This window comes from Typopeltis vanoorti, chromosome 16, assembly GCF_054136105.1.
Source record: "Typopeltis vanoorti isolate ZY-2024b chromosome 16, IOZ_Tvanoo_1.0, whole genome shotgun sequence".
Taxonomy (NCBI): domain Eukaryota; kingdom Metazoa; phylum Arthropoda; class Arachnida; order Uropygi; family Thelyphonidae; genus Typopeltis; species Typopeltis vanoorti.
This window is the reverse complement of record NC_143564.1, coordinates 58224423-58239012: the sequence shown is the minus strand read 5'-3', so window position 1 is coordinate 58239012 and position 14590 is coordinate 58224423. Positions and strand designations below refer to the sequence as shown.

General features: G+C 36.3%; 1 protein-coding gene across 2 annotated transcripts in view; it reads right to left on the bottom strand.

The window, feature by feature from the left end:
• bora (aurora kinase A activator-like protein bora) overlaps positions 1-14590 on the bottom strand; it is a 123119-nt gene that overhangs the window by 14297 nt on the left and 94232 nt on the right. For both annotated transcript variants that reach the window (XM_090406464.1, XM_090406465.1), the window contains one exon: positions 7906-8002. In XM_090406464.1, coding sequence (XP_090262590.1) covers positions 7906-8002 — 97 coding nt within the window. The remainder of the gene's footprint in view (positions 1-7905; positions 8003-14590) is intronic.

Here is a 14590-nt window from a genome sequence, read left to right as displayed (position 1 = left end):
TGTAGTATAACATCACAAGTTGAATGACTTAGCTAAAATTTTCTCGGCTACCATAATTGATTGCTAGATTTATTTGCAATTTACCTAGGATATAATAAACATGGATTCGAATTCATTCCTTTTCATTTATAAAAGATTATAAAGATATCTATAATATGACCAATGACTCATATCCTAGCTATCTGTGCCTATTTATGAAATTTTTTTAAATACTTATAATCCTTTCATGCCGACTTGGTTGGCCAAGTAGTTAATGCAAGTTCAAATCCTACCATGAGCATAGATGTTTGTGATTGTCTTTCACCTTCATGCAATTGTATAAACACTCTCCCAAGATGGAATGGGGTCACCATGGGAGAAATAGACCCAACCCTCCTGCAATGGGAGAGTCCTTTATGCAACAGTAGGGAGATAAAGGCTTATATATATATCCTTTCATAGTTTTCATATTGCAAAATCTCTTAATTTGTAATGATTTCTGTTGTATGCTTTTTTTTTAAAATCCTAAATCAAAACTTAATTTGCTCAGTGCACACTGGTTGTTAAATAGTATAATCGAATCATGCATGATGGGAATGTATCAGGCGGGTTCTGTCATATCTATCATATTAGAACTGTGCCAAGTTCAGCTAACTTAAAAGAGAAACACACCAACAGATAGACAGAAATAAATTGTTCCCATTGGATTTCAAGCTCCCGCAGCTTGTACTTTTTAGGAAATATGTAAGCGAAGCTGTTCCAAAAGATAGCAACAGAAGGAATGAATGAAGAGGAAACAAAATTTGGACTTGTGAGGTTGGGTTTAATGAAGGAATGTTGAATAGCTATTGAACATGTTTTAACAGATCTAGAGGAGAATTAACAATACCAGTTCTGGAAAACCACCACCGTGGAATGAGGAAATATAAGCAGCTGAAACTGGATGTTTGTGTGAAAGAGCAAATTGGCATGAGATAGGTCATTATTCAATGTAATTACTTTTTTTTAAAGAGCTGCTCTTAGGGGCACTACCCCAGTGTGAGAACAGCATTAAATGGCTGACAGATCTCTGATTTGTATGGACCTGGTTGGCTGAATGGTTACCATACTTGCTCTCCAAGCAACAGGTCCCACTGTAAGCATGGATGTTTATGTCTGTCTTTAGGTGGAAGACAAATTTCATTATCTGGCATAAAACTATCCTGCTTATTTGGAGACCTGAAGTGACTTAAAGATGCTTGGCCTCTAGACCAGTTTCCAGACTAAAAAATAAACTATAGGTTTACAACTTTTTTTATGGGTGGAAGACACACACACAAAATAATAGCAATGCCCTGGGCAAAAGAGAAAACAATACTCGAGGGAGGGGGGACAATATATTCATTTAATGCCAAAAATGGGAAGTTAGAGTTATCCCAAGGGAAGAAATTTCTTCTTGCCCAGAGATTCAAAAGTATGGTCAAAAGTTAGACTGAAAAGTGTGTTGGGGAAGGTGAGAAATAAGTAAGGATTAAAATCAAATTTCACTAACAAATTTTTTAATTAAAGTTATCAGAATCCAACTGAAAATTGGTCTGGAAATCAGAAGGTATATTTTTGGAAGATATTATTCTGGAAAGTTTACTGATATAGTGTTAGGTTTATCGCACAGTGTAGAGTACCATCAACAAAACTGTGGACTTGGATCTGTAGTCAGGTAAACAAGCTCACTGGTATACAGTAACCTTCACTGTGTAGGGAGATTAATATGCTGGCGATGTGCATTATATAGCCTCTTTCCACAAATGGAGTTCTGACATGTTGCCACCTTCAATGCACATCTTTTCTAGAGGTATTTCCTCTAGATGGCAGATGACTTTCATCACACAGTGAAACACCACAGCCCTGCTTACTGTGGACATGAAGTGTCTATTACTATGTTTCATTTCTAGAGTAGGGCCTCCATTTTGTCTCCTCCCTTTCTTCTTATATGCACCGAGAGTGGCGACCTTGCTGAACATACCTCCACATTGTAATTATTCAACTAAGTGCCCCATAGGTAACACTTTGGGATGCTTCCTGATTAAATGGCATATAAACCTGCTGCTGCTTACTCTGCCAAATTTCACCTGGAGAGAGAGAGAGAGTCCAAGTATAGAAGCCTGCAGGGACACTGTCGAGACCATGCTCGGAGTCTGAACACTCTCTGTGTGGGGTTTGTGTCCCACCACCCTACTCTTTAAATTTTTCCCATATTCCACTATCATGAAAGATAACATAAAAAATTATACTGTCATTGTGGTTAAAACTCTCACAAAAACCAACAAAAAATATCAAAAATGTAACAAAAGTATTCCAACAAACAAAAATATATTTGCAAAACTCCAACAAAACAATAAAATTCCATGTAAAAACACTTCCACATAGACTAACCAATATCTCAGGTTTTAATACAATATCAACACCATGTACCACAAGACATTTAAATCCAATCTGTTATTCATCACTAAACCTTACCTAGCATCCCTCTTCAACTACAGCAACAATACATGATGTCTTCTGTAAGAATGTAAGTTCTCACCTCATTTTGTTGCCTCCATTTACTACCTTTACCACTCTCAATTCTGATGACAATGTTAATTTTTTTTAATCATCTGCCACTGAAGCTTGGTCACACAGTCTAATTATTCAAACTGTGGGATAATCTTCCTTGGAAATTTCAATGTTCACAATTCCAACTGGCTCCCTGTTTCTTCAGCTACATAGACTAAACCAGAAGAGAAGCTGAATTGCTTGTATCAGTAATGATCTAATACAAATCATTCACCTATTGACCAGAATTCCATATAATCCTCATTCTCCTAACACCAGGATACTTTCTTAACCACCCCTTCCTCCAAATACACTACTGACTTAGCTCTTCTCTTGGAAACTTCATTTTTCTGTTTCTACAGCAGTTTCTTTTCTTTCTCTCAGCTAATTTCATATGGCCCTACAATAGTGCCAACTACGATGGCTTTCAGGACTTCTATGTTTCTTTTCCATGCCTGATCTAATTGATGACATTAGTTTTGCTGGCATGAGTATCTTTATTCTCCACTCTGTTCAAAATCCTGATCCTTATGCCAAAGTAGTCCAAGATATAAAAAAAAAAAAATGCAGCATACACTCCATGACTTAAGTTAAAAACTCAAGCTACCCACTCATTCATATTACAGCCTACAATAACTACAAAAAACATCTACAAATGTAAAGCAGAATTTGTAAGTGCCAAATACACCAAGCTTTCCCCCTGCTCAAATGGCTTTCAAGCCCTCTAATTCCATGTTTCTACCTCTCTCATCCTAAAGGGACAATGTTAAGATATCCAAAAGATAAGGTACACTTCTCCTCCAACTCTTGTTTAGACAACTAAGCTGTAAGAGGAGAGGCTGTTCTTCTTTCTGCTACTTCACAAATCACTCACAGTATGTCTCCTGTGATTTTTTGCCAAAAGGCCATCTGAAAAATACTCAATAGTCCCACCTGCCCAAAAGCTATCGCATCGGTATTATGAAATCTTGTGCTCCAGAAGTTACAATCACTCTATATTGCTTTCATCATGTATTTTTCTAACAACATGGAAGCAAGCTCTTATCCAGATTTTCCTTAAAAGTCAGCCATGAAATTATCATCCCATTGGTTCATTAATGATATCAATATGGATTCTAGCATTCTTGTTCAACAGCAGACCTTCTCACTAACATTACCCATGTTTGTACACAGGCCATGGAAAGATTTGAAGACCTTCATGTAAATGCTCTTGATATTTGTAAGTCATGTGATTAAATCTGACGCAGCTTTCCCAGCTCTCCCTCTATTCTGGGCATAAACACATCACATCCATAGCTTCTTTAGCATCCAAAGAGCTTTTTTTTTTAAAAAATATATAAATATTACTTCTCTCCTGCTTGACTCCTAACACTATCATTCCTAAATTTCTCCTCACCTTAGAATATTGTTCTCACATTTGGCATGGCACACTAAAAACCTCTTTCAGAATGTTTAGTAGTATCTGGAAGAGAGCTATTTTGCTTAATATATAATACCTCTCTTGGATTCCCTCCAATTGCTTCCCCATAAACTTTGTTTCTGCATTATGTTTTCTAGGTATTTCTGTGGATGCTGCTCTACTGAACTGGCCACAACTATTTTCCAATCTTCTCTAATTATGTACAAACATGAACAACTACTAGTCAACATCCAGACAGTTCTGCTCCAAACTCACCCACCTAACTCTTCACACTGATTCTTTATTCTTAATATATTTCTGTCCTTCGGGACAGCTGGCTTTCTATCTTTTTCCCTAATAAATATAATCTAATTCTTCAAGAAAAACAGCAGAATCCCTTCTTCTCGTTAATGACTTGCCCGCACACAGCAGTCTCATGTTATATTTTGAGACTTCTTGCATGTCAGGTTGATATAAAAAGGAATGAAAAGAACTGAACCTGGTGGAACCCAAGTATTAGTAAAGTCGGAAGATAAAGATCCATCCACCAGCACATATAATGTGCTGGTGGATGGATCTTTACAGATGCCCAGAATAGACTAGATTCAGACCAAGTGAAAACTGATCTTGGTTGGTGAGCATAATGTTATCGAAAGTGAAATTTTCGATAACATTATGCTAATTTTAACAAAATAAGACAGGATTGTGTTTTACATTAAAATTCACTAAATTATCTTCATCCCATTTGAGAATGGCAAGTTTAAGGCATTAGCCATAGAAAATATTGACGCTTAAGTCATCTATATAAGAACCGCAGGGGACAGTATCAGTCTGGAGAATGTCTTTATTCACAGGTAACAACAAGAACCATTTGCGTGCAAAGGAGATCGGAGTTGGGAAAAAGTTATTATCAGAAACTTTGGAAGAGACAAGACAGCATGCCTGCCATTTTGGTTCTTTCAAAATCAGTTTTAGGTTTTTCCATTATGTGTGTCAGAGATATGCATAATGGAAAATACGGGAATTATTTGACATTAATTCCCGTATTTCAGCTCTAATATTCTTGAGCTGCTCTGTGGTTCTGGGTTTATTCACATACACCCTCTCCTTAAGATGCCCCCAAAGGAAAAAGTCAGGGGCCATTAAATCTGGCAAACAAGCTGGATAATTGAATGCAGAATTTCTTGAAATTAGACATTCGCCAAAAATCTCCCTTAAGACCCCTACCGTGGCTTGAGCAGTGTGTGTGTGCACTGGCCCCATCCTGTTGGAACCACATCTCTGGAGTATCAGTAAGAGCTGATCTTAAAAAATTGTTGATTGTAGATCGATATCGCTCACTGGTTACAGTTACGGCATTGCCATTGTTGTCTTCAAAGAAAAATGAGAGCCAATAGCAAGTCGTGATGCAACTACGCACCAGCCTGTACACTTAAGTGGGTGTAATTCTCGTAGGTGGACTACTCTTGGATTCTCGGTACCCCATATTCTGCAGTCTGCTTGTTTACAAAAACCATTCAAGTTAAAATGAGTTTCATCGCTCATTATCAGATGATCCATAAAGCCCTTTTGTTCTCAGACCAATTCTTGTAAGCGAACAGTGTACATCAGACGGGTGTTGATTATCTCTTGGGTTCAGATCTTGCACTAATTGCATCTTGTACAGAAACGTGTATATCTTTTCTTAAGATTCTTTGCAATGACCTCCAAGGTATTCCCAGCTCAGCAGCATGCCTTCGGGTTGATGTTCTGGGGGTTCTCCTCAATAATCTCCTGAATGTGTTGAATATTCACATCACTTTGGGCAGAACGTGGTCTTCCAGATCTCACACTGCACCTTGCTGCCAAAAATGTCTCACCAAGCATCAGATCATCGATTCAGAGGATACATTTCGTGCATTAAAATGATGGCAATAGGCTCGTTGGGTCTGAATTATTGAATGATGATGTTCAAAATAAAGCTCTATGATCTTGGTTCGTTGCATAATGGTGTAACGTTCCATACTGAATCTCCCAGATGTACTTCACAAGCTTTGAAAAGAAAAATTAGAATAACATTGAATTTCAAAAAGTTATGATTTTTTTCAACCTCATCACTACTTTTGTGCCACCCTGTATAAACAGAAAAGTAAGATTGAGATTTCAGCGAAAGTCAACTACAATATGCTTACCTCTACTTGTGTAGCTTTCGCACAATTCTTTGAGAACCAAGTGTGCCAGGCTATAGATAAGGGATAAGAATTTAAAGTGGGAATGTGGAATGAATGTTTCAATATCAATAAGAACAGTTTTAGAGATGAATTCAGTTAGGAGAGTCAGAATGGAGAAAATCATTTACAGAAAGGAAATTTTTTTTTTAATAAAAACATGATTGTCTGGTGGCACACAAAGAGAGTGACTAGAGGCAGAAAATGAATTTGATAAAATAGGACAGTGATTTTTAATCAAAAAAGAGGGGATTGTAAGATGGAAACTTGGACATGATGTACCAATATGAGTACAGTCATATCCCGAAGTTATGCAGTAGGTGGGACCAACAAAAAACGTGCAAGTCGAATTCGCATAACTCGGGTATAATTTTGCATGTAATTTATATATACAAACATACAAAATATTAGTTAATTGGGACCAAAGATTTGCCAAAACACCTATATTTTTTCAAAAATATAATCATAATAATCACACTTTTTCGTACATAAAAAAGAAAGTTATTTCGATGTCAATGGTTTCATAAAATCTAATAGATTCATCTGACAGCATAATGCCTTTTTCTTGTCACGCAAATTTTTTTCATAGCAAGCTAATGATTTTTTTATTATTCCTTGTCTTGTGGCTACAATTCGTTCCTCGTAAGAATCTATGTCCTCCAAAATCTGTAAACCTTTCTTTTATGATTGTTCTTACTGTGGATTCCTGTAGATTGAACTTCTTTGCTAGCTCAAAAATTTTCATTCCCCCTTCAAAATCCTTAATAATGTTGAGTTTTGTTTCCAAAGTCAAAGTTTTTCTTTTCTTGCTAGCGGCAGAAGAATTGGACTTGCTTCTTTTGGATGACATTATTATTTTTTATGTGATAAAATTTTTATCAAGAACATAACATTAAAACAGTTACAAGGTTTGCAGACCATAAAAATCATGTATGAATGTAGACCGTGCGAAACACGGCAGTGCTTGTTCACAGCATGTGCGACACTGGCGAATGCGGCCGGCGCCTGAAAGATACGACTAGTAGTAAGGCGTGAAGCGGGACGGGAATACGTACATATAAAAAACCGCGTAACTCTGGATTCGCGTAAGTCGGGGTATGACTGTATTTCTGGCACAGGCAAATATGTCCTCTCCCCAGTATTTTCCTAGAAAACCAACAGAAGAACTCTCATTATTTTGTGGAATAACACTAGTCATAGTTTAGGAACAACAAGATGACAGTAACTGCCTATTGTATAGTTGACATGGGTTGACAAAGGGTTAATTAACTTGGGTTTATCCTTAGGTATTACAGAAGCCTTCAAAATCTTTAATGCTTTGAATTCAACTGTCAGCGATAAGTATGGGTAGAGACCAGCTACTTACTAATTTCCAAAAAGTGTGAAGGGCAGTTAATCTTTTCACCTAAAGCAGTGGAAAAATGCAAAGTAGAATATGTTTAAGTGAAAAATGAATGAACGCAATTACATTTCGTATAAAGCATTAAGTAATTAAACTGAAAGCCACAAAGAAAATTTTAAGACAAAGGAGAAGAATATATCAATGCATAAAAGGAGATGGAAAAAAAAAGTTTTATAACTCATAAAATTGCTATTATTTAAATTTTCATTAAAATAGGATTTATAAAAATAGGAAGTTCTTAAACAAGGTCAATACATATTTTTTTTACAAATACAATAATTTACAAATCATAATAAGCATAAATATTTATATATCTAGAATAAAAATCTTATTAAATATTTACTCACTGAGAGTTCACTATTAGCCCAAGAAAAATGCTTGCTATCAGGGGTACTAAAATTTTCGACTGGCAAAAGCTGCAAACTTGATGGTGGAGCACGGCTTCTGCAATTGGGCATTTTTTAAAAAAAATAAATTAGTAACCATAACTGCATATCTAGCATTTTTAATTATCTGATTCCTTTTAAGAAGACCACTATAGAAAATCATGGAATATTCTGTTTCCGCAAAATAAAGAACCAATCTCACTAAATTATTGTGGATAAACAAATTCTGTATCATAAAAAAAGTAATATCAATAATTAAAACTGATTATAAATTATCATTACTACAAGAGATATCCAAGAAATGAGGGACTCATTAAGAGACCATATAATATCTTAGCTTGAAATTATTCACACCATCATCGTTCATAACATCCAAAGGCAAGTCATTCTAGTCATGTGCCATCCTCCAAGAAAAATTATTGATAGGAAGTTAGCGATAATGTAAACTTTTCATGTATTATTATAGTATCCTGTACATCCCTTTGAGGATACATATCAAGAATTTCATGATGACAATCCTATCCATAAAGGGTTATTAATCCATCATGCATTGGTTTACTCACCATAGGTTGACAAAGATTTAGTTAACTTGAGTTTATCCTTAGGTATTACAATACATACTTAAAAGATAAACTTCATTTATCTTTATGTTTGATACTGTGTATTTCATATAAGTGATTTTTAAGGATTTATTTCAGAAGTGACAGCCACATGAACTGCTAACTGTCCTCAGAGACCAGATACTCTTTGTGGATTTTTGTTATTGATTTTAATGGTGCATTCACAACTAAAGTTATAATTGTGACAAGTCAATGTTTAAATTATAATGAGAAACTATGGTGTAATTCAAGTTATAGAGCATATACTCCTGTAAAGTTGATGATTTTTGTCTGTTTTTATTGTTTTCCCTTAGAAAATTAGTGTTTTGTAGTATACTAGTGTAGATTTTAGTGTTTTATAATGTATTTAGTATTTTATCATATATTTTTATTAAGATATTTTAATATTTAGTATACGTTTCAAGGGTTTTGAAATAGATGGGGAGAAAATGGAAGCAGTTAACAATTTTGTGCTCCTAGGATCCCAAATTGATAAAGATGGTTATTGTAGTTAGAAGATTACTACTCTGAAAGAAAGCAATGACAAATTTAAGCAAGATCTTTAAAGATATTAGTCTCGCAACAAAAATCAGAATCGTGAAAGCAATGGTATTTCTGTGGTACTATATGGATGTGAAAGTTGGACCCTGAGAAAGAGTGAAAGAAGGAAGATAGATGCATTTGAATTATGGATTTGGAGATGCTTACTAAGAATACCATGGACTGCAAAGCAAACCAATAAATCAGTGATAGACAGAATAGAGCCAGATTGCTTGCTCGAAGCAATGATCATCAAGCAAAAATTGTCATACTTTGGACATGTTATGGAAGCAAATGACAGTCTGGAGAAGATGATGATTGCTAAAGTTGATGGAAGCAGGAGAAAAGGAAGACCAAGAATTAGATGGGTGGATGGAGTTAAAGAAGCAACTGGAATGTGCTTGGAGGTTCTGAAAGACATGCTCAGGGACAGATCTGAATGGAGAGTGCATGTTCATGGAGTCGAAAACGACTAGATGGAACATAACACACACACCCATACATTTAAAATGGCACCAAAAAAAAAGGGCAAGAAAGGTAATACAGTAAACCCTGAAGTTACGCAGTAGGTGGGTATTAATCCATCATAAAAGCGCGTAAGTCGAATTTGTGTATAACACAAGTAATTTAAAAACGGAAAAGAAAAGTAAACGAAATCGTAATTATAGTAGGTACGAAAAAATATATAACTGGCAATAAGTTCAGTATGAGAGAGTTACTGGAAGAGGTGAGAGTGAAGAGTGAGAAAGTAAACATCGTTAGTATTTTACTTCGCTATGATAAGAATGAATTAAAAAGAAGGGCTATGATGGCAAATGATTCGATGCATAGGCTATATAGAAGGAATGGATGCAATTTTTGGATGTGTGGAGTGAGTTTGAGGGAAGATTGGATTTGTATAAGGATGACCTACACCTGAATGCGTTTGGTATCAGGAGTCTGGAAAAACTAATAACTGGTATGAGAACTAACACAGAGTCAGGAAAACTAAATTATAAAGGGAGGAATGGTGTGAATGTGAGAGTAAGAGTGATAATGGTATATAACTGTGTTAATGATAGAAATGGGCTTTGTCATGGAAATGTTGATGAGGCGAGAACGATTTCAGGTTTGTGTTTGCCCGGTTCGGACCCCCATCATATGTGTGCAAAGATGTCTACATATGCTTAGCATTACAGAAGAATAGAGATCTACAAGATGTCCAACTGTGTCAGGCAGACTGCAAACAAGATTATACAAAAGTACATGCAGGTAGATTATTATGTCATTACACGAATGCTAGGAGGCAACAAACTCTATCCCTTTGTTTCTTGAAATGCATCAAGAAACAAAAGGGATAGAGTTTGTTGCCTTCGTCAATATGTTGCAACCTCAGATTGTAGGAATTAGTGAGACCTGGCTATCAGAATCAGACCTACTAACTGGTATCAAATGACATGGGTACAGTATTTTTAGGAAGGATAGAGTGGATAGGAGAGGAGGGGGCATGCTAGTAATGATATTGGATGACTTAAATCCAGTTAGAGTTGAGATCTATGAATGTAGTAATACTACTAACAATATTTCATGTGGCAGTGAGTCTGAAGCTATCTGGTGTGAGGTGGAATCTAACAAGACAAATTAGATAGTGGGGTGTTGTTACCTGATGGATCGGTTGTTGATGAAGAAATGCATCACCAAATAGAAAAGGTGAGCACGAAAAGCGTAATCATAATGGGAGACTTTAATTATCCAAATATTGATTGGGTAGCAGTAGAATCTCATGAGAAGAATGAAAATGCATTTATTGAGCTGTTGCAGGACAACTTCCTCGAGCAGCACGTGACAGAAGGAACTTGAGGGCAAAGAGTGTTAAATTTGATTATAGTGTCAGAGAGCATTTCAGTTAAAGACGTAACTATTCCACCTCCAGTTGCTTCCCAAGTGAGTACCGCACGGGAGGTACTCACTTGGGAAGTGACTAAGTTTATGAATGTTCCATTCAGAAAAGGTTACATGCTGAACTACAAAGCAGGAAATTATGACCCAACTGAGGAGTATATTGAGTTTGTTGAGTATATTGAGATCTTGGGAGTGTTAATAGATAGGAAGTTAAAGTTTAGGGGCCATGTAGCAAAGATTGGAAATACAACTCAAAAGATAATTGCAATGCTGAAACGAACGTTCACATGTAAATATAAGGATGTTATTTTGCCTCTTTACAAAGCCTTGATAAGACCTCACTTGGACTATTGTGCACAAGTCTGGTCTCCTGGTTTCCGTTGTGATTCTGATATATACTGGAGAGAGTACAAAGGAGAGTGTTAAAAATGATATCAGGATTTTGGAATACTGATTATGAAGACAGATTGAAAATTTGTAGACTGCAGACACTAGCAAACAGGAGAAAGAGGGGATAATATGATTAAGACTTACAAACTTCTGAAAGGGTCATACAGGATTTCAATTGATGGAGGGTAGGGAAAGGACGAGAGGGCTAGCAGTGTGAATGAATTCAAGAATAAGTATGATAGCTGGTGTGTGTAGTATGTGGCCTCCCTTGATGAGTCTGACTCCGTGGAGGTCTCTCTTAATAATAATAATAATAATATAATACGAAAAAAATGTAAGTGGCATAAAACACAAAATTAATACAATTCCAGTTTGAAAAATATGCATCAATATACAATTATAAAAGTTAATTTTTTGTAGAAATAAAAAAAAAGTACACAATTTTGCAGAAGTAATACAACAGCGAGAGAATCCACATTTAAACAGAAATATTTTATTAGTAGAACGAAATATATACACTGGTTTCCATAAATTAAGAAACAAAGGGAAAAATTGTGATGACTTTGGGGGGGAGGGGGAGGAAAACATCCAAGTCAGGTACTGTAAAGTGATGCTGAGTCTGGTTATCATATTACAAATGAGTAGCACTGTCAGCAGTATATATGTAAATAAGCCACAGCATAAAAGCAGGCATTTTGGACTGGTCCATTTTGTGTCTTGAGTGAGAACAAGACATTTTATAATAGCAAAATTCTTGGATAAGGTTGCAAGACATCATTTAACTGATGAATTTAAGTAGACCAAAGTCAGACAGAAGTAGTCAGATGGTTGCATGTGCGTTGTTGTGGTTCACACACTGTGAAACCAATTCCAATCGCAAACAGCATCCAGGAAACACAATGAAGGCCATGGGCTACAACTATAGTGCTGACCGATATCTCCAATTATCTGCTCTTCGAGTCAGATCATAGCTGTTTCAGGAGTGCTATCCTGAAACAGCTATGATCTGACCTCACGTCAGCTATCTGCTTCCCTTGTGCATAAAAGGCTTCAAAAAGGTGGTCTGTATGCTAGGCAACTGGTAGACTGAGTACCCTATCCCCATGCCACATTAGAGAAGGTTTGAAATGGGCCAGGTTCCATGTCAACTGGATTCAAGACCAATGAGGGGTTGGTACTGTTTATAGACAAGTCCTAGTTTGCTCTAGAAAACAATATGTTCCCAGTTCTCTTCTTCCTGGAGAGAACTAGGAACACATTATCATTCCTCTAATATCTGTTAAAGGGAGACTTGATTTATTTAGAGTATGGGTAAAAATACAAAAAATTAATGAGCAAAACTATATACAGATTGACAGTTAACAATCTATGGCACCATCTGGGAGTAAATACAAGTTCCTGAGGCCTCCAGGAAAGGTGTGTGTGAGGCAGTCATCAGTGATATGATGCATGGTCTGCATTGCACACACACAGACAAAAGGGTAACTGTGAAATTCCCCACAGATGTAATAAGTGGGCACAGTAGCATTGTCTGGTCCTAAATCTGTTTAGCTGGCTCCAGAGGTGTCAAGGTAGATTGAATCCTAGAGGTCTGATAGTTGGATCTGTAATCAGGCAATTGTTTATAGTTTGTAGTTCATTTCTGAGTCTTCTTCACCATTCCTGGGGACTATCATCTGGTATTTTCACAAGCCATGTGGGAGATTTGGAGGTAAGGTGACGAGATGGAGTGATATCTTGATGTATAGGAAGGTAAATGTTATTTCTAATTTTATTTTGTTGATGGAAGCTTCTCTTCTGAAGCATGGAGGAGTGATGTAGAACATCAGTGGGAGGGGGAGAGAATCTTAAGGTACTAGAGATGGTTCTCATTGTTTATGTGAGCTGTATATCCATGAGATTCGTGTAGTGACTTTGGCTCTGAACTAGCACACAATACTCTGCCACTTGGAAAACCAGAACCAGGGCTGCTATTCTAAGAGTCGAGACATTACAGCCCCAAGTTGCATCCATGAACTTGATGTTGTTGTTCCTGGCAAATACCTTTAACTTTGTTTTTTCCAAATGTTTTTGGTATGTAAGACTATGATCAAGTGAGATGCCAGATAACAAGGGTTATCTTTTATAGTCCTGTTGCAGAAGTTTATTTTTAGTTTTCTATGAGCCTCATGGTTATTTAGGTAGATATTTAAAGCAACAGCTTTGTTGGGATTAGGAGATAATCCCCAGCTTTCAAAGTAATTTTGTAGTGCGCTCAGATCTTTGTTCAGTGTTTCCTTGAGACCTCAGAGGATACTGTCTTAGTTGCAGATTGCTGTCACCAGCATAGAGAAACTTTTGATTAGCTCTTGGAGGGATGTCTCTTGTGTACAGGTTGAAAAGAGCTGGGATGAGGACAAGTCCTGCAGATTAAATGTTTTGCTTTTTTGTGAATTCATATGAACCTCTATCTTCCTATTGGAAAGCAACTGTTCAAGTAATTTTAAAGTTGTTTGACAATTGATTATTTTGGCTATTTTATACGGTATATCTTTTTTCAAATATGGTGTCATAAACTGATGTTACATCTACAAAGACAGCAAATCTTTTTAAACACTTTTGGTACCCAGTTTCTATGTCAGTTGTGAGAGCTAGGAGCTGGTAACAGGCTTCTCCAGGACTAAACCCATCCTGTTTGCTGGGTAATATGGCTTCTATTTTTGGAGAAATCCTAGAGAGGATAATCCTTTCAAACAGTTTGTAAGGAGAGCAGAGCAATGATATAGGGCAGTAGTTATTAAGGTCACCGGTTGACTTATTGGGTTTTAGGAATCATTCATCATTTATTATGTAAAAATAATCATAATTTAAAATTCTGAATATTTTTACGTATTGTTTATGTTAGTATGTTTATTAGTTTTGGTTTCATAATACGCATTGTCGGCACTTGTGATGTGCCCGTTATTGAAATTGTTTTGTCAAAGTGACATGTAAAGCATTTAAAAAATTTATGTACTTACTGGATTTGATATTTGTATTACTTACAGGAATTTTATTGTAGTTTAAAATTAGCAAAAGTTGTGTTTTATGAAGACATTCTCTTGTCGCTAACAGAGACAACGTGCCAGCCATTATACCTATCGGTAGTTTCTCACTTGCCACTTTCATGGAGTGCACATGCTCGCCGAGAAGTTTGATGTGTGATTGACAGCTGACAAGTTCGGTATCAAAGCAATGGGAGAGGAAACAAGAAGAGC